At 42.4% G+C, this 21,047-nt stretch overlaps 1 protein-coding gene across 1 annotated transcript; it reads right to left on the bottom strand.

Moving 5' to 3' along the window:
- Positions 1–881: 881 nt before the first annotated feature.
- Positions 882–15,743, bottom strand: LOC147336438 (uncharacterized). Its single transcript, XM_086286192.1, has 4 exons — positions 14,772–15,743; positions 12,036–12,162; positions 11,790–11,956; positions 882–984 (listed from the first exon to the last, which is right to left on the bottom strand). The coding sequence occupies exons 1-4, from the start codon at positions 15,575–15,577 to the stop codon at positions 882–884; spliced, it is 1,203 nt and encodes a 400-aa protein (XP_086142318.1). The 5' UTR covers positions 15,578–15,743.
- Positions 15,744–21,047: the final 5,304 nt, after the last annotated feature.

Below are 21,047 nucleotides of genomic sequence, written 5' to 3'. Positions count from 1 at the left end.
TCTAAGTAGGCAGTCGAGAGGGCTCAGAGTCAACTGTAAAGTGTCTTTAAGGAGAGCATTATCTCCACCGATTTCCTCTAGTCCCTCAGTGAGGGGGAAACCGGATATGGGGTATCCTACTATAACCTGTTCTGGATTAGCCTTTGAACAGACATAACAGTTACTGTTTCCTAAATCACGAGCGGCTGTTCTGGCATTTACATACCAGGAGTTGACTCCTGCTCTAGAGGGTGCATAAAATGGTTTATTAGTGGCGTCTATGTTGCCATTTACTGATTTTAGGGAACGTGAAGAGTGCATTAAGTAGGTGTCTCGCAAAATAGAGCATGAGGTATCGTCAGCAAAATATGACCTGCAGAAATGTGAACATGGTTGCAGTTTACAATACAAAATAGCAAAGAGAAATCCTAAGGTTAATGCGATAGATATGATAAATAACCTAAATATATAAGAAAGACAGTTCTTCAGTCGTCTCCTGGCCTGGTCCCAGGTTCGAGAGACACAGAATAAGCGTCGTGTGATGACAATGGGCATTTCATTTTCTCCATTATCAGGATGGAATGAGTCTAGCTTTATCAGGTTAGACATCATGTGGTACTTTTGGCTTTCTGTTCCTGCTGGATGTTTGAGTACCTTGTTGTTGTTCTTTCAGACGTTGTGTGTTAATCAGTGATTGCGTGTGTGTATGTACATTGGATCCGGGCGCTGGCTCGCCTGAGATGTCATCTACCCGTGTGTTTATTTGCTCTGGTTCCGGGCGTTGGCCCGCCGGAGATGTCATCTGCTTGATCCGACGCCTGAGATGGTCCGATTGGGCTGGTCTTAACCCTGCTGGCATGAATCCACTGAGGTTGTCCGTCCGTGAGGATGCTGGTTCTTCGTCACTGCCAGTACAGTCTGGGGCTGGAACACGCGCGGCCTCCCAGAGTGTCCTTGGTTTTAGTGACTTCTCCAACACGCATCTCCTTGTCTCCACTGGTGGAACTGTGGAGGGGAAAGGCTGAGAGAGACAAACTTTCTGATAGTTATTATTCAGTTTTTCTACCAGGTTGTGAACATCAGTGGACAATGCAATATACATCACCTTCTACTAGCGGTGCCCCTCTGGAAGCTGACCATGGTGTTGGAAATAATCTTATTTCAAATGGAGATAATTTGGTTACTGCAGATGGAGTCATTCTAATCTCACAGAGGACTTGAGGAAGTAATTTGACCCAGGTCATTAAAGTTTTAGCACACTTTTGAATTACTTCTAATGTGAATGAAGATCCTCTATCACTGTTAATCTGGTGAGGTATTCCGAATCTGGGTATTATTTCATTGCTCAACTTTTGACAGACTACTTCTGCAGTTTCTTTTGAGGTTGGATAAGCTTCTACTCATTTACTAAATTGATCCACTATTACCAGTAAGTACTTGATGCTTCCTTGTGCTGGCATATGTGTAAAATCAATTTGTAATGTATGAAATGGAAAATCTGGTTGTGGTAAATGCTGATGTTTTGCTTTTGATTTTCCTACATTAATTCGTGCACATGTTAGACAGGTTGCTAATATGCTTTTACTGCATGTGATGTTTTCTCAATTACAAATCTTGATTTTATTGCCCCTATTACCCCTCTTTGTCCGACATGACTCACACAGTGAAAATGTCGGGCAAGGACTGGCATCAGGGAATATGGGAGGGCAATCAAACCCTTAAGATTTTGTATAAGCCATCTCTGTCATCTAAGGTACAGTCATTATTCTCCCAATAGGTGTAATCACATGCAGAGGCTTGCTCTTGTATGAATTTTAAATCAACATTTGTGTCTAAATAGTCTGGGAGTGTAACAAGTGGCAGCTGTAGGGGCACAGATAATACTTCCTGCGGAGGTGGGAGCTGTGATGCAGCTGCAGCCTTGGCTGTCACGTCTGCTAAGGCATTACCTGTTGCTTCGTCTGTGTCAGCTGTACTGTGTCCTTTCGTTTTTACAACTGCAACGGCCGATGGTAGCTGTATAGCCTGAAAAAGTCTTTGAACAAAATCAGAATTTAGCAATTTATTTTCCATCAGCAGATCTAAATCCTCTCTGTCTCCACAATGTGCCAAAGTCATGCACAATGCCAAATGCATAGCGGCTGTCTGCGTAAATTGTCATACGCTTATCCAAATGGAGCTCACAGGCGCGTATTAAAGCCATGAGCTCTGCTTTTTGTGCTGAGTGAAATGGTAATGAGTGAGCCTCTAGTATGATGTCAGGCAATGTTACCACTGAATAGCCACAAAGAAATGAGTTGTCACTCGGCCTTGAATAGGACCCGTCCACATAAACCGTGGCTGAGTCTGGGATAGGTGTTTGCTCTAAATCTGGACGTGGTGCTGTGGATTCCTGTATACGTGTCATGCAGTCATGATCGTCAAGCCTGTCTGAGCCATCCTGACGGTCAGAAGAACACAGCATAGGATCAATAAATGTGCTGGCGAATCAGGTGTGCTGCTCGCTTTTATAGTGAGATTTGCATATGTTGTGTAGTTATGTTTGCTAGAATGGTCGTGACCTGGTGATTGGTGTGTAGAATAGTGTCATGTGAGAGTGTAAGCTTCTCGCAGTCCCTTATCATGATAGAGCAAGCTGCTACTGCCCTCAGGCAGGCCGGCATTCCCTGAACAATTCAGGCAGCACCTTTGAGTGGCGGAGGTCAGCACTCCCTTTAATGCATTGAAGGAGGCAGTCATTTCTGTGGACCACAGTATTCGAGGAGGCTTGTCTTTTTTACAACAGTCACGCAGAATGTGGTCATGAAAAGAACAGTCTGGTATCCACTGTCTGCAATAGTTCACCATGCCCAGGAAGGACAACATTTCCTTCTGTGTAGTGGGCCGAGGGACAGAGGTCACAGCTTTGACCCTGTCTGCAGTCATGGAACGTTTTCCGTGAGACAGTGTGAATCCCAAATATTGAACAGAAGTCTGACAGTACTGCATTTTCTTTGCTGATGCTTTGTGGCCAGTCTTTTGGAGGTGCTGGAGAAGCATGTGTGTAGCAGTTTGACATAGTTTTTCACTTTCAGCACAGAGGAGGAGGTCATCCACATGTGGATCAGGGTGCAGCCCTGGAGGAGTGAAGCACCATTGAGAAAGCAGCAGGGCTGTCTATCATGCCTTGAGGCAAACGAGTCCAAGTGTACTGCTTATTTCTATGTGTGAATGCAAATAACGGCTGTGTGTCTTCATGCACAGGTACTGAGAAAAAGGAGCGGAGCATAAATCCACCACGGTAAAATGTGTATGCAATGCATGTCAATATGCTGTGAACATCTGAAACGACAGGTGGCAGAGGAATGTTGACTGCATTAATTTGCCTTAAGTCTTGTATGAAACGCCATACGCCAGGTTTGTTAGGCTTTGGCACAGGATTGACAGGAGTGTGGGCTTTATTACTCCTGTAGTCAATAAATATCCTATCATGACATCTAGGGCTGCGGCTTTTTCGGCAGAAATGGGATGTTGCTTGACATATACTGGCTTGTTGTGTTTTAATAGGTGTACGTGATAAAGTGTACAGTCAATAAATCCTATATCATTCTCACTTTTTGACCATAATGTCATATTCTGGTATTCAGCTGGCAATGTAACTGCAGAAATAGTACAGTGGATAGGGTAGGTTAGATCTATGTGACGACATGGTGTAGTTATGTCATAACCTATGTCTGAGTTATGTGACAAAATCACTGTTTGACCTTAGAGAAACAAAAGTGTGGCTCCCAGTCATGGGATTACCTGGTAGTGGCGTCTGTACACGTTTTTTTTTTTTTTTTTTGGCACAGTGTGTGACATAGAGTACCGGACAAAAAGGATGTTGAGTTCATTCTCTGCTGAGGGTCCAGCTGACACAGAGGATGTTCCTTCTCCATCATGTCGGTACATAGGGCAGAGAAAACATAAGCTGTTATCAGTGTCAGCAAACATTTCACCCTTTATGTTAAATGAAATACACAAATTCATTTTTGCTCTGGGTGTCTGCGGCTGCTGGAAAACTGAGCTAAATTTGCACCTCTAGCTTGTCCAACAGTGCATAAAGCGTTTTATGAATACTAGGATAGATTCATCAGGCTTCTGTTTACACATAGTTACTGCATTTAAGTCAATTTTGTCTCTGGACATTGTTAGCAGGAATTTCTTTAGATTCTTAAAGAAATCGGTGATTTTGTCATTATTTACCCACAAAAACTCTGCAGTTGTGGATGCTTTATCATGCTTTGGGTCTAATTCACCTATCTCTCTTATGAGTTGTGACTCGGTTACTCCAGGAATGCATTGACACAATATGTACCTGTAATCCGGACCACCCAAATGGTGATATCTGGTACTTCTCTGTAGTGCAGAGACAAAGGCTGTAGGATTTTTAAGAGGATCGGGAAGCTCTTTAATAGTTGTCACTAATTCTGAGATTTTAGGGGGCTGAATACAACACTGATCTCCTATTATCATAAAGGGGTAAGTGTCATTGACGTCACTAGATTTTGGTTCTGTTTGTTTACTACCGCGAGTGTTGGCGTGAGGACCTTTGTCATTCCGGCTTTGTTTTTCCTTTTTTCCTTTTAGATAAGTCTTTATTAAAGTTCGGGTAACAGGTATTTCTTTAGCTACCTCTAAACCTCTAGCTACGATATCGTGGCGTTTCATGTGGGTGTCTATCGTGGACACTGCCTGATGCAAACGTTTTTCTTCATAGTCGTCTAAATTGTTTTTCATAAGTTCCTCACATTCTTCTTTCAAAAGTTTTTCTCTTTTTCTATGTTCTGCTAATTCTTCCTTGCGGCGTATATATTGTTTTTCCTGATCTTGTTCAATTAGGTGGCTGAGACCCGTTGCATGTGATTCAGGTTTTTTGTCACTGTCTTTTAAGCTGGTTGGATCAAAGCGCTGACGCTGTTTGCATGCGGCTGCGGCAGCAACTATTAATTCGGTCTCATCTTCGTAAGGCGGCGGGGCTGTAGGCTGAATGGCTGAGCATGCAAGACTAGCTTTTCCCGCAGTAGATTTATTTTCTATGCTGGAGCCTGCACTAGTTTTATTTGATGTTAAAGCATCTACACCTGGTTCCGGTCCCTTTTTCCATAGCGGTAACATTTGATGCATCACGTCGCGGCATTCTATCATGTATTTTCTACAGGACTTTTTAAGCAGACTACTTTTCTTATCACAAATGATATTCAACATTTCTACTGACCTGTTTTCTGGCGATAATCGTTCGGGATAAGGCTCCGGAAATAAATTAGAATGCATTGTACTTACAGTTCTTAAGTTGTAAACAAAGTCAGTCACATAAGCACTTCCGCATGTTCTGGATACGTAATCATGGAAGTCTTCGCCGATTCGTGGACGTGGGTTACACGTAACCGGAAATGGGAGTTGTACTGAGCCGTTATTTGAGACTTTATTTTGTATTTTATTAATTTTTGGTTTTACAGGTACTTTAGATTTTTTATCGGACCTGTCTGTGGTCTTTGAATAATTCTGACCCATGTTCAGTGATTTCCAGAGGGGTTTACACGCTAGGAGGATTTAGGTTAGTATTTTCGCTGCGGCACAGCTGAGGTCACTTTAAATTTATTGCTAGCAATTTTTGTTTGGGTGAGCAACTCTCACTTAACGAGCAACTTCTCGCTTAACGAGCAACTTCTCGTAAAACAACAGGCAACTTCCTGTGTCTTTCTGCTTTTAATTTACTGCTTTTAACCCTTGAGACCCGTTTTTTTTTTTTTTTTTTTTTTTTTAACAAAATTAAAATATTCAAGACAACAGGCAACTTCCTGTGTCACTTTTTGGTGAGCAACTTCTCACTTAACTCTGAGTGAGCAACTTCTCACTTTTTAACGTACGTTTCAAGACAACAGGCAACTTCCTGTGTCTTTCTGAGCGGGTCCACCAACACCACACAAGGGTTAATTTACTTTATTCGGGGACTGAGGAAGTCGTCAGTGTATCTCTCTGGATCACTAAGTGAAACTTCGTCAGCATATCCCGTTTTTTTTATGGATCGATCACTGAGAGAGGTATAATACGGTCTTTATATAAATATGAAAGACGCATATTTACCTTCTGTCAGTCCATCCCACTTCTGACGCCAAATTGAAGGAAAAAATGTCCATCCCGGTTTTCCCTCCAAGGCACGAGCGATAAGCAGAGTTCTGTCCTTTCCTTCTAAGATTCCTAATTATTTAAAGTAACACTCAGGTATGCCATTCAGCGTGTTAGTACGAGCTCGGGAGCAGCTTGGGAGAACAAGAAAACAGAGACTGCTTTAGGTTGCCTTCCCAATCGACTCAAAGGTTTATTTAGTACATAACAGCTTATATAGAGGAAAAAAAGGTTCGTGTGTCAGCAAGTTCTCAGTTCAAACCGGTACAGACCAAATAAGGAAACGTCTTCCTGCCTTGTGAGCAAAGAAGTATCCTGTGTGTAGTTTATCAGTTCAGCTACAATTTATGATCATCCCAGCAAAATACACTCCTAGACATAGAATACAGAGTTCTTTCATTAGTGAATTCTGAAACAAACCACCTGGCCTTTAACGAGCCTTTTTCTAAGAGATAAAGAAAAAGGGAGGATGGGAGTAAGGAAGTGGTCTCGTCTCTGTGGTCTTTTCGACCTTGGGGTACCAGCCTGTGAGTCTTACACATCAATTCTTGGGTCAGAGAGAAAGAGAAAAACAACTATTAAATGGGCCTTATTGAGTAACTCTTTTCTGTATAATATCACAATAAAACAATATCCTGTAAATGCTACCGTGGTATCAAAATATCACAACACCAACCCTCCCGATTTTTCCGGGAGAATCCCAAATTCCAGTGCCCCTCCCGAAAATCTCCCGGAGCCACCATTCTCCCGAATTTCTCCCACCCAGACAACAAAATTGAAAAACCATATCGCAGAATTTATAGCGTGGCCCAGCCAATTCCAGTTTCCAACAATGGCGGCAGTTTTAATATTACTCATATTTCTCTTTCTGGGTCGCAAAAAACTTTTAGCATGTTTTCAGGTGAGAATGTAGCTGTGTAAACGTCAAATATCTGAGCCGACCGACACATCATTTTCAAACCCCCGCGGTCTTTCGCTACTCGGGTTAAACATCATATATAAGTCACTTTGATAACTTAAAAATGTTATTGTTTGGCTTTTTCAGTGTTTTATTTGTTCGTGAGTAAATCGGTTTGGCTGAGATTAAAGTTATTAGATTAGATTAAATTAAATTTTATTAATCCCTCGGGACGGTTCCTCCGGGGTTTTCACACAGCTGAATAAATGTCAAACAGAAAACTGATTAACTCATTCACTGCCAGCCATTTTCAAATCAGGTAACTCCCCACTGCCAGGGTTTTTGAGCATTTTTACTCATTTTTGAAGAGCCACAGAAAACTGTGTGTTATGATCGCTGAACGTTGAACGCTGAACCTACCAAAATGAAGAACAGACTCTCTTCTTTCATCCAAAAAAAAAAGCTTGTTTCTACCATTTTCCATTCTTTAGTAATCAGCTGTAGAAGAGAGGTGGGTTCCACCAAAAATGCCTGTTTTGACCAAAAAAAAGGGAGAAAACGAGCTTTTTGTCAAAAATACATTTCAAGCAGAAATGTATTTTTGACACTAATATTTCTTGCTTTGTGACACCTCTAACATATAAAATAGTTTTTCACTTCTATAAAACAGAAATAACACTGAGAAAGGTTATGTTTTATCAAAACAATTTATTTACAAATATATGAAAAAATAAAATTCACTGACAAGCTGCCCGAGGTTGTATTCTGGCCCCTCCCATTAATGGCAGTGAATGAGTTAAACAGAAGAGTTTCAGTCAGCCCCCGGTTATATTTTAGATAGCAAGGAGCAGACGGCAGTTTCACTCCACCGAGGGAGCTCGTGACGTACTACCCGGCTTTCTACCGCGGTAAAGTGAGCCGTCATTTGTGAGCCGCGGTCAAGCCAGCCGCCTCCTATCCGCCGCATAAATTTCCTTGCGCTTTTACACCAGTCTTTACGGTAGCGCCTTTTCGCTTTATATCCTGATTGAAAGCCTAGACTCACGCACACACGCACTCGCGCACACAAATTACAATGGAACAGCCAATACAGCCATCGTGACAGTCTGGTTGCATATTCAAAAATTCATTAAAAATCATTCTTAAAAGTTGATGCCAAGCTTTCAACACAATCCTCTTCTCGGACACCTACTTTACCTCTGGGCCAGTTTTTACCCAGATTTACTGTAATATTACTCAGAAATCACAGTAAACTCATATTCAGTGCAATACAGTCAATGCACTACAATTATGTTTATTTCAAAAATTCATTAAAAGTCATCCTGAATAGTTGAGGTCCAACTTTCAACACATCCCTCCTCTGGGACACCTACTGTACCTGTGTGCCAAGTTTCATCCAGATTTACTGTAGAATTCCTCAGAAATTAAAGGGTACTTGTATTCAATGCAATACAGTCAATACAATAGAATTATGTCAATTTTCAGAAATTCATTAAAAATCATCCCGAGTAGTTGATGTCCAACTTTCAACACATCCCCCCTCTGGGACACCTACTGTACCTGTGTGCCAAGTTTCATCCAGATTTACTGTAGAATTCCTCAGAAATTAATGGAAACATTTATTCAAGCTAATACAGCCAATACACTACAATTGTGTCAATTTTCAAAAATTCATTAAAAATCATCCTGAGTAGTTGATGTCCAACTTTCAACACATCCCTCCTCTAGGACACCTACTGTACCTGTGTTCCAAGTTTCATCCAGATTTACTGTAGAATTCCTCAGAAATTAAAGGGTACTTGTATTCAATGCAGTCGGCCAATACACTACAATTATGTCAATTTTCAAGAATTCATTAAAAATCATCCTGAGTAGTTGATGTCCAACTTTCAACACATCCCTCCTCTAGGACACCTACTGTACCTGTGTGCCAAGTTTCAGCCAGATTTACTGTAGAATTCCTCAGAAATTAAAGGGTACTTGTATCCAATGCAGTCGGCCAATACAGTAGAATTATGTCAATTTTCAAAAATTCATTAAAAATCATCCTGAGTAGTTGATGTACAACTTTCAACACATCCCCCCTCTGGGACACCTACTGTACCTGTGTGCCAGGTTTCAGCCCGATTTACTGTAGAATTCCTCAGAAATTAAAGGGTACTTGTATCCAATGCAGTCAGCCAATACAATATAATTATGTCAATTTTCAAAAATTCATGAAAAATCATCCTGAGTAGTTGATGTCCAACTTTCAACACATCCCTCCTCTGGGACACCTACTGTACCTGTGTGCCAAGTTTCATCCAGATTTACTGTAGAATTCCTCAGAAATTAATGGAAACATTTATTCAATCTAATACAGCCAATACACTACAATTGTGTCAATTTTCAAAAATTCATTAAAAATCATCCTGAGTAGTTGATGTCCAACTTTCAACACATCCCCCATCTGGGACACCTACTGTACCTGTGTGCCAAGTTTCATCCAGATTTACTGTAGAATTCCTCAGAAATTAATGGAAACATTTATTCAATCTAATACAGCCAATACACTACAATTGTGTCAATTTTCAAAAATTCATTAAAAATCATCCTGAGTAGTTGATGTCCAACTTTCAACACATCCCTCCTCTAGGACACCTACTGTACCTGTGTGCCAAGTTTCATCCAGATTTACTGTAGAATTCCTCAGAAATTAATGGAAACATTTATTCAATCTAATACAGCCAATACACTACAATTGTGTCAATTTTCAAAAATTCATTAAAAATCATCCTGAGTAGTTGATGTCCAACTTTCAACACATCCCCCATCTGGGACACCTACTGTACCTGTGTGACAAGTTTCATCCAGATTTACTGTAGAATTCCTCAGAAATTAATGGAAACATTTATTCAATCTAATACAGCCAATGCACTACAATTATGTCAATTTTCAAAAATTCATTAAAAATCATCCTGAGTAGTTGATGTCCAACTTTCAACAGATTCCTTCTCTGGGACACCTACTGTACCTGTGTGCCAGGTTTCAGCCAGATTTACTGTAGAATTCCTCAGAAATTAAAGGGTACTTGTATTCAATGCAATACAGCCAATACACTATAATTATGTCAATTTTCAGAAATTAATTAAAAATCATCCTGAGTAGTTGATGTCCAACTTTCAACACATCCCCCCTCTGGGACACCTACTGTACCTGTGTGCCAGGTTTCAGCCCGATTTACTGTAGAATTCCTCAGAAATTAATGGAAACATTTATTCAATCTAATACAGTCAGTACAATAGAATTATGTCAATTTTCAGAAATTCATTAAAAATCATCCTGAGTAGTTGAGGTCCAACTTTCAACACATTCCTTCTCTGGGACACCTACTGTACCTGTGTGCCAGGTTTCATCCAGATTCACTGTAAAATTCCTCAGAAATTAAAGGATATTTATATGCAATTCAATACAGCCAATACACTACAATTATGGAAATTTCAAAAATTCATTAAAAATCATCCATAATAGTTGAGGTCCAACTTTCAACACTTTCTTACTCTGGGCGTCCTACCGTACCTCTGGGCCAAGTTACATCTCAATTCACTGTAATCTTTATCAAAAATTGAAAGAACAATTATATGTCAATGCTGGATGTGTGTCCTTTCAAAGTGACACTAAATAACAGAACTCAGGCACATCAGGGAATAATCCAAAAGGCGGATTTATTAAACAAAAACAACATACAAAATATCTCTAACCCATACTACATAACCTAAAAAGAAACAAAGGGACACTTAGAAGCACAAGGAAACAATACTGAAAGGGCAAGAGACACAGTCCAAACATAATCCACAACTAAAATGCCAAAAGAACAAGTCATCCCACATAGCAGACGGGTCTTGCCTGGATCTGGTGTCAAGCCGGCACTGCTGGCTGACTTCTGGCATGGTAAGATGGCACTGTTTATGTGATGGCATGCCACATTTGGCCTGATTGGGTGAATGTGACATGTTGTATAGAGCACTTTGAGTAATATGGGTGAGTAAAAAAGTGCTGTATAAGAATCAGTCCATTCACTGTCTGAACAGAGTTTCGTCATGTTACTTTTGCACTATTATGTTCCAGCACATGTTGTTATTACATGGCTTACATGGCTATGGTACACATTAGGCTGACATCTGGGGCCAGAGCTGAAACTGTTCTGGGCCAGCACAGGGCCAGCAGTGTGTCTGCAACTGGCCTTGTGCTGGCTCATGTGTGGGCCACCTCTGGTAAACCAGATCTGGGCCACCATAGGGCCGTCATTCTTTGCGGTACGCAGGCCATGTGTAAGCACATTGTGTGGGACAGATCCAGGCCATACCAATTTTGCTATGTGGGAGGAATTATGTAAAAATAGAAACATCATAAAAATGAAAATGAACATAAAGTAAAATGTACTGAAAAGAACATCAGTATGGCCATCATTATTTGCTTGGAAAGTCTAAAGTTCCATGGCTTTGAACAGCCAGAGAACGCAATGCCCAGCTTAGAATGACTAAAAGTAACTTCTTTTAACATTCTGTCATTCTGCTTCTATATCAAAAATCCACTAAAAATAGTCATTTGAAAAAAAATATTCGCCACTTTTCATCAGTTTGGGTTCCTCTGTTTATAGCAATTTTTAGAAAAGAACCCAATACCTTTGTCACTATACAGTTGTACAGTGAGATACAGAGCATCTCCTACTCATTGCAAACATGCTGGGAGGGTGGCTCTATCCGCCTTAGTGCAGCTGCTGTACCATACTGTGATGCAGTAAGTTAGTAGGCTCTCAATGGGCGAGTGGTGGAAGGGTGAGCTGTAGTCCACAAAGAGCATTCTGGCGTAGCTCTGCCGCTGTTCTAGGTGACTCAGCACCGAGTGGAGGGTGATGGCATCTTCTGTGAATCTGTTTGCACGGTATGCAAACTGGTGGGGGTCGAATTCTGGGGGGGGGGTAATCCTTGGTGTGCTGAAGGACTAGTCTCTCAAAGCATTTCATGATTACCGGTGTGAGGGCCACAGGGCGGTAATCATTCAGGCTGGTGATGGGAGACTTCTTTGGTACTGGGATGATTGTGGCTGATTTTAGACAGGATGGGATGGCTGCTTCATCCAGTGAGAGGTTGAAGATTCTGGTGGAGATGAGGGTGAGCTGGTGGGCACATGGTCTTAGCACTTTACCACGTATTCCGTCTGGACGCCTTCCTGGGGTTCACTGCTAGGAACACTCATCTGACATCGTGCTCCGTTACAGTGAATGGAGCGGTGCAGGAACCAGGTGAGGATGAGGATGGGAGCAGGGCTGAGGCAGATGAATGCTGCTGTTGTGGTGTTTCAAAGCGGGCAAAGAAGCTGTTTATGTCCTCTGCTAGCTGCACACTCAGGTTTTCTGTTTTCACAGTTCTGCCTCTGTGGTTTATGATGTCTATTATTCCATGCCATGTGTTGTTGCTGGACAGGTGGGACCCCTTTTCAGGTCAGCTCGAGCAGACCTGTACAGAGCTCTGTCAACAGACCTACAGGGAGTGCAGAATTATTAGGCAAGTTGTATTTTTGAGGAATAATTTTATTATTGAACAACAACCATGTTCTCAATGAACCCAAAAACTCATTAATATCAAAGCTGAATGTTTTTGGAAGTAGTTTTTAGTTTGTTTTTAGTTTTAGTTATTTTAGGGGGATATCTGTGTGTGCAGGTGACTATTACTGTGCATAATTATTAGGCAACTTAACAAAAAACAAATATATACCCATTTCAATTATTTATTTTTACCAGTGAAACCAATATAACATCTCCACATTCACAAATATACATCTCAGAATCAGAATCAGAATCAGAATCGTGTTTATTGGCCAAGTATATGTGCAGACACATACAGGGAATTTGGTTCCGGTAGATGGTGGCTCTCAAGCACAGCAATGTAAATCTTACACACACACACACACACACACAACTGTCTATATATACACATTACACATACATACACAAAGCTATGTAAACCAACTATAAATAACGAATCTAAACTTATATACATAAAATACAGAAATGAATGAGGTGGAATGAATACTACAAAATGTACATAAGGTGCAGTTGCAGTCTGGCAGTGGGAGCAGTGTGACAGGTCAACTGTTAAGAAGGGAGATGGCGAGGGGAAAGAAACTGTTCCTGTGTCGGGTGGTCCTGGTCTGCAGGCTTCTGTACCATCTGCCAGAGGGCAGCAGATCAAAAAGTCTGTGTGCAGGGTGTGAGGGGTCTGCGATGATTTTCCCTGCCCGTTTCCTGGTTCTTGAGAGGTACAGATCCTGGATGGAGGGCAGGGGGGCGCTGATGATCCTTTCTGCTGCCCGTACAGTCCGCTGCAGTCTGCTCCTGTCCTGTTTAGTGGCTGCTCCATACCAGACTGTGATGGAGGAGCACAGGACAGACTCAATGACCGCAGTGTAGAACTGGATCAGCAGCTCCTGTGGAAGACTGTACTTCCCCAGTTGTCTCAGGAAGTACATCCTCTGCTGGGTCTTTTTGAGGATGGAGTTGATGTTGGTCTCCCACTTCAGGGCCTGGGAGATGGTTGTACCCAGGAACTTGAAGATCTTCACAGTCGACACAGGGCTGTCTGATATGGTGAGGGGGAGCAGAGTTGAGGGATGTCTCCTGAAGTCCACTGTCATCTCTACAGTCTTAAGAGTGTTCAGCTCCAGATTGTGCTGACTGCACCAGAGTACCAGCCGCTCAACTTCCTGCCGGTATGCAGACTCATCACCATCTTGAATGAGGCCAATGACAGTGGTGTCATCTGCAAACTTTAGGAGTTTGACAGCAGAGTTATTGGAGGTGCAGTCGTTAGTGTAGAGGGAGAACAGTAGTGGTGAGAGGACACATCCTTGAGGGGCACCAATACTGAGGGACCGGGTTTCAGAGGTGATCTCCCCCAGCCTCACTTGTTGCTTTCTGTCTGTCAGGAAGCTGGTGATCCACTGACAGGTAGCTGGTGACACGCTGAGCTGGGAGAGTTTGGAGGAAAGAAGTTCAGGCACAATGGTGTTAAAAGCCGAACTAAAGTCCACAAACAGGACCCTGGCATAAGTTCCCGGGCGGTCAAGGTGTTGCAGGATGTAATGCAGCCCCATGTTCACTGCATCATCCACTGACCTGTTTGCCCGGTAGGCAAACTGCAGAGGGTCCAGCTGGTGGCCTGTAATGTCTTTCAGATGGGCTAACACCAGTCGTTCGAAGGATTTCATGACCACAGACGTCAAGGCGACAGGTCTGTAGTCATTCTGTCCTGTGATGGTGGGTTTCTTGGGAACAGGGATGATGGTGGAGCGTTTGAAGCAGGAGGGAACTTCACACAGCTCCAGGGATCTGTTGAAGATGCGAGTAAAGATGGGAGCCAGCTGTTCAGCACAGGTTTTGAGGCAGGAGGGTGAGACGCCATCTGGTCCGGGGGCTTTCCTGGGCTTCTGTTTCTGGAATAGTCGGCTCACATCCTGAGTGTGTATTCTTAGTTTCAGGGAGGAGGAAAGGGGGGTGAGAGGTGTGGTGGAGGTCGTTGAGTCTGGGTTGGAGAGGGTGGTGGTGGTCGTTGAGTCTGGATTGGGGAGGGTGGGGGTGGTCGTTGAGTCTTGATTGGGGAGGGGCAGGGTGAAGGGGGGAGAGGTGGAAGGTGTGTTGGGGGTCAATGTCTGAAGCAATGTCCCTGGGGAGGGGAGGGTGGGGCGTGGGAGTCTGTCCGTCTCAAACCTGCAATAGAAAGTGTTGAACTCGTTGGCCAGGTCTTTGTTTGCTTCAATAGTGGGTGGGGGGCGTCTGTAGCTGGTGATTTCCTGCAGGCCCTTCCACACTGATGCAGGGTCGTTGGCTGAGAGCCGTTCTTCCAGCTTCTGGGAGTAGATCCCTTTAGCTGCTTTGATCTCCTTGGTCAGTGTGTTCCTGGCTTGCTTGTACAGGACCCTGTCACCACTTCTGTAGGCGTCCTCCTTGGCCTTGCGAAGATGTTGGAGTTTAGGAGTGAACCATGGTTTATTGTTGTTGTATGTGCAAAAGGTCTTTGTTGGCACACACACGTCTTCACAGAAACTGATGTATGATGTCACAGTGTCCGTGAGCTCATCTAGGTTCTCAGATGCAGCTTCAAAAACAGTCCAATCAGTGGAGTCAAAACAGTCCTGCAGTTCATGCTTTGCTGCGTTAGTCCACTTCTTCACAGTTTTGACTACAGGCTTGGCACGTTTGAGTTTTTGCCTATAAACTGGAATAAGATGGACCATGCAGTGATCAGAATGTCCCAAAGCTACCCGAGGCACAGAGCGATAGGCATCTTTTAGAGTGGTGTAGCAGTGATCCAGTATGATGTTGTCCCTGGTGGGGCAGTCTATATGCTGTCTGTATTTAGGGAGTTCGTAGTTTAGGTTTGCTCTGTTAAAATCCCCAAGAATAATTGTAAAGGAATCCGGGAATTTCCTCTCCAGGGTAGTAATCTGGTCAGCCAGCTCGCACAGTGCGTTGTTCGCGTTGGCCTGTGGAGGGATGTAAACTCCGACCAGCATGAAGGAAGAAAACTCCTGCGGTGAATAAAAAGGTTTACAGTTGATGAGAAAACTTTCCAAGTGTGGGCTGCAGTGTTTCTGTAACACTGTGACATCAGTACACCAACCTTCATTAATGTAGAAGCAGACTCCACCACCCTTTGTTTTCCCTGAGAGCTCTGTTTCGCGGTCCGCCTGGTGAAGTTCGAAGCCCGGCAGATTTAAGACAGCGTCTGGGACTCGCTCACTGAGCCAGGTTTCAGTGAAGCAGAGGGCAGCAGAGCGTGCAAAGTCCTTGTTAGTCCGGTTTAAGAGCAGTAATTCGTCGACTTTGTTTGGAAGAGAGCGGAGATTCGCGAGGTGAATGGAGGGGAGTGCCGTGCGGAATCCTCGCCGACATTCAAAAACAAAACAACAACAAATCAGCGACCAATATAGCCACCTTTCTTTGCAAGGACACTCAAAAGCCTGCCATCCATGGATTCTGTCAGTGTTTTGATCTGTTCACCATCAACATTGCGTGCAGCAGCAACCACAGCCTCCCAGACACTGTTCAGAGAGGTGTACTGTTTTCCCTCCTTGTAAATCTCACATTTGATGATGGACCACAGGTTCTCAATGGGGTTCAGATCAGGTGAACAAGGAGGCCATGTCATTAGTTTTTCTTCTTTTATACCCTTTCTTGCCAGCCACGCTGTGGAGTACTTGGACGCGTGTGATGGAGCATTGTCCTGCATGAAAATCATGTTTTTCTTGAAGGATGCAGACTTCTTCCTGTACCACTGCTTGAAGAAGGTGTCTTCGAGAAACTGGCAGTAGGACTGGGAGTTGAGCTCGACTCCATCCTCAACCCGAAAAGGCCCCACAAGCTCATCTTTGATGATACCAGCCCAAACCAGTACTCCACCTCCACCTTGCTGGCGTCTGAGTCGGACTGGAGCTCTCTGCCCTTTACCAATCCAGCCACGGGCCCATCCATCTGGCCCATCAAGACTCACTCTCATTTCATCAGTCCATAAAACCTTAGAAAAACCAGTCTTGAGATATTTCTTGGCCCAGTCTTGACGTTTCAGCTTGTGTGTCTTGTTCAGGGGTGGTCGTCTTTCAGCCTTTCTTGCACTGAACATAAGTTCCCTGCAATTTCTGAAGAATATTACAGTAAATCTGGCTGAAACTTGGCCCAGACGTATAGCAGGTTTCCCGGAGGAGGGATGTGTTGAAAGTTGGACCTCAACTACTCAGGATGATTTTTAATGAATTTCTGAAATTTCCATAATTGTAGTGTATTGGCTGTATTAGATTGAATAAATGTTTCCATTAATTTCTGAGGAATTCTACAGTAAATCTGGATGAAACTTGGCACACAGGTACAGTAGGTGTCCCAGAGGAGGGATGTGTTGAAAGTTGGACATCAACTACTCAGGATGATTTTTAATGAATTTTTGAAAATTGACATAATTATAGTGTATTGGCTGTATTGCATTGAATACAAGTACCCTTTAGTTTCTGAGGAATTCTACAGTAAATCTGGATGAAACTTGGCACACAGGTACAGTAGGTGTCCCAGAGGGGGGATGTGTTGAAAGTTGTACATCAACTACTCAGGATGATTTTTAATGAATTTTTGAAAATTGACATAATTGTAGTGTATTGGCCGACTGCATTGAATACAAGTACCCTTTAATTTCTGAGGAATTCTACAGTAAATCTGGATGAAACTTGGCACACAGGTACAGTAGGTGTCCTAGAGGAGGGATGTGTTGAAAGTTGGACATCAACTACTCAGGATGATTTTTAATGAATTTTTGAAAATTGACACAATTGTAGTGTATTGGCTGTATTAGATTGAATAAATGTTTCCATTAATTTCTGAGGAATTCTACAGTAAATCTGGATGAAACTTGGCACACAGGTACAGTAGGTGTCCCAGAGGGGGGATGTGTTGAAAGTTGGGCATCAACTACTCAGGATGATTTTTAATGAATTTCTGAAAATTGACATAATTCTATTGTATTGACTGTATTGCATTGAATACAAGTACCCTTTAATTTCTGAGGAATTCTACAGTAAATCTGGATGAAAATTGGCACACAGGTACAGTAGGTGTCCCAGAGGAGGGATGTGTTGAAAGTTGGACCTCAACTATTCAGGATGACTTTTAATGAATTTTTGAAATAAACATAATTGTAGTGCATTGACTGTATTGCACTGAATATGAGTTTACTGTGATTTCTGAGTAATATTACAGTAAATCTGGGTAAAAACTGGCCCAGAGGTAAAGTAGGTGTCCGAGAAGAGGATTGTGTTGAAAGCTTGGCATCAACTTTTAAGAATGATTTTTAATGAATTTTTGAATATGCAACCAGACTGTCACGATGGCTGTATTGGGCTGTTCCATTGTAATTTGTGTGCGCGAGTGCGTGTGTGCGCGAGTCTAGGCTTTCAATCAGGATATAAAGCGAAAAGGCGCTACCGTAAAGACTGGTGTAAAAGCGCAAGGAAATTTATGCGGCGGATAGGAGGCGGCTGGCTTGACCGCGGCTCACAAATGACGGCTCATTTTACCGCAGTGGCTTTCTTTAGACCGCGAAGGCCGGGTCCTCAGGTGGAAGCAGCCTCTGAATTTGGACACCCCCGCTGTTTCCGGCCAGCCAATAATAACGGTGACATTTAATGTATTTTACCCGATAAATAAACCCTGTAAAATGTATTTATCACCCCCCCCCCCAACAGCCCTTTTGAATGTCTCCCTTATTCTGAAGTTTCAAGGTTGGCAAGTATGGCCACAACACCTCACTTTTTTTGCCACATGTATTGCTGCACAGTAGTTCTTTGCATCCAGTGCTTCATAGACGTCTTTGAGAACTTTTATCGAAGTTCCAGTACTGTGCAGTTTCCTAAAACCAGACTGGAAGGGAGATAAAATCCTATTTTCATCCAGATAACTTTGAAGTTGATTATTTACCAGCCTTTGAAGAACCTTAGATAAGACACAGAGTTTGCAAATTGGCCTGTAATTACTAACTGTTGAAGAATCACCAGCTTTCAGTGGGGGAGTACAGAGGCACACTTCCACATCTGTGGTAAAGCCTTCTGTTGTAGAGAAAGATTAAAAATATAAGACACTGGCTCAGCTATGATATTTGCAGCCAAGTGCAAGAAGGAAGGAGAACGATTGTGAGGACGAGTTTCTGGTGTTGGGGCTATTCAAAGCCTTACAAACCTCTTCTACTGTGACAGGTGTGAAGGAAAAGGTATCAGTAAGCAGGAACTACGAGCAGAGTTGTGTGCAAGAGGTTTACCATCAGATACTGTGCTGAACAAAGAGCAAGAAGCAACAAAGTGTTTGTTAAAGCAACATTTCAGTTTTGTGTGACACAGGAGTGGAGTCGATATTTAAGTGAGGAGGAAGCTCTGAGGAGTCACAGCTGGCAGAGACACTTTATAGTTTGCCAAAACCTCCTACGGTCGTTTGGACTGTCAGTCGTTAAAGTAAAAAATAGTTACATCTTGATGATGGAGGCAGTAATCCGATTACACAGCTAATGAAAACGTAGCCAATCAGCATCAGAGCCAGACTTCCTGCCCAGGCCTGGTTTCTCTCATGTAGGAGATCGGCCGGTACTGAACCAAACCAGGCCTGTCCCGACCTTTCACCCTGACCTGGCAAAAAGGGGCGTGTCTGTCCACAAAGTAGACACAACTCTCCTGTAAATGTTCCCAAACTGACATTGTCAGCCTGTTTAATACGACCCCAGTTCAAACTGATGCGGGCTCGGAGCGTGAGAGTGTTTCTCACAGCACCAACTATGCAGTGATCACTCAGGTCGTTGGCAAAAACTGCAGATGTGGAAAACTTACGCAGCATATTAGTTTAAAAAGGTCAATGAGAGCAGATTTATCTGGGTGTTTAGGATCAAGGCGTGTGAGGCTTTAAATAATTTGAGTCAGTTTTAAAAACAAGCAGCGTGCCTTAAAATCATCAGACACAGAAGAAAGCCAGTCCCAATGAAAATCATCCATCTGAAAGACGTCATTAAAATGCAGCTCAGATAAAAGTTGAACCAGAGACGGTGATGTGCTGGGGGAAGCAGGTGGAGGCTGATAGCAGCCAACAACAGTCTGATTTCCAAACAGATCAATAGTTAAGGCCAAGATTTCAAATGGCTGAGGTGCAGATGGAGAGAACAAGACTTGAGCAGCAAGACAGAGCTTCACATAAACTTCCAGACCTCCGCCTTTTCTGGGACAGTCTGAGAGCTAAATGTTAAATCCATCAGTTGCTACGTTTTTATCCAGTAAAGATTTGGAAAGTCTCAGAAACAACAACGATACCAGCCCCGCTTGAACAGGCCAGATTCCAATCATATCCATGTTAGGAAGCACACGACGTGATGCACGTGTAACCCAGACAGTTTTTAACATCTGCTGGTGTTTCACATTCAGCCAGAGGCCCAGGGTTAGGTTGGATACCAGACAATAATAGAAGCATCGTTATTAGACTCTAGAGCTCGTTTATAGCTGACACCACATGTAGAGTTTAAGTTCACACAGAGACGATGACATTTTTCTAAAACCAGCAAACAATAAACAAGAAATGTAACAAGAGTTTCAGAAGAAGCTGTTTTACAGAGAAATGATTCCCTGAAGACAAAATTATTATTATCATCTTTATTTCTCCAGGTGAAAATTTAATTGAGATTAAAAATGTGGTTTTCAAGAGAGACCTGGCATCATGGCAGAAAGAGTCAGAAATACATCATAATTCAAACAAATACAAAATAGGAAAAACATCCTACATAAACTTCATAAAGTTTCATTAACAGACTTTGAACAATGGACTTCAAACTTCCCCCCAAAACAACAGAAACACATTTGAAGACAATGAATGACATTTATCCCTCTAAAGAAGGACTTAGACTACGATTTAATATGAATGAGAACATGTTCATAAATGGATGCAACCAAAGATTTCATCAATCCCTGATTTAGAGACAACAGAACATTTGGTTTGATTTCACAAGATAAGAATGACGACTGAGTTGGAAGATTGTTTTATGTTTAGTCAAATCTTTCATACATAAAGTTGGATTACAAAATCATCCCCTAAGTTTGTTGTTTTATTCAAGGAATTGAAATTATAGAGAAAATCTGTGAAATGACTTAAAGAAAACAAACCACAAAAACTCTATGATGCTCTAAACCCCCTGGTTTAGGTCGGACACCTTTCTGATGATGAGTGCATCTAACATTTCCTCAGAAGTCAATGTGCCATATGATTGCATTAGCAATAAATTACACACTATATAGAACCACTTCATAGGATTATATTTGTGCGCAGATGTTTGCAGCTATCAGCGAATATTTATCAGCTATTTTGAAACAAAGAAAGACTTTTTATCCATAACAGCAAATGAACTGTACAACAGAAAATACAAATGCTATTTATGGTCTCCTCACAACAATGATAAGAAAAATAAACTGGGCCAAT

The sequence above is a fragment of the Aulonocara sp. 'chitande type north' Nkhata Bay genome, linkage group LG3 (assembly GCF_057382095.1).
Source record: "Aulonocara sp. 'chitande type north' Nkhata Bay isolate Kocher_YH1m ecotype deep benthic linkage group LG3, A_spYH_male_GT1.1, whole genome shotgun sequence".
NCBI lineage: Eukaryota > Metazoa > Chordata > Actinopteri > Cichliformes > Cichlidae > Aulonocara > Aulonocara sp. 'chitande type north' Nkhata Bay.
Note: the sequence above shows the minus strand (reverse complement) of the source record. Positions and strands in the feature narration are given on the sequence as shown.

Coding starts and splice junctions, on each gene's coding strand:
- LOC147336438 (XM_086286192.1), bottom strand. CDS start 15,577: ATGCTGGTCGGAGTTTACATCCCTCCACAGGCCAACGCGAACAACGCA. Junction 12,163..14,771: donor TTCAACACTTTCTATTGCAG/GTTTGAGACGGA, acceptor CATCTCCACCAG/AATCTTCAACCTCTCACTGG. Junction 11,957..12,035: donor GCCCTGTGGCCCTCACACCG/GTAATCATGAAA, acceptor GACCCCCACCAG/TTTGCATACCGTGCAAACAG.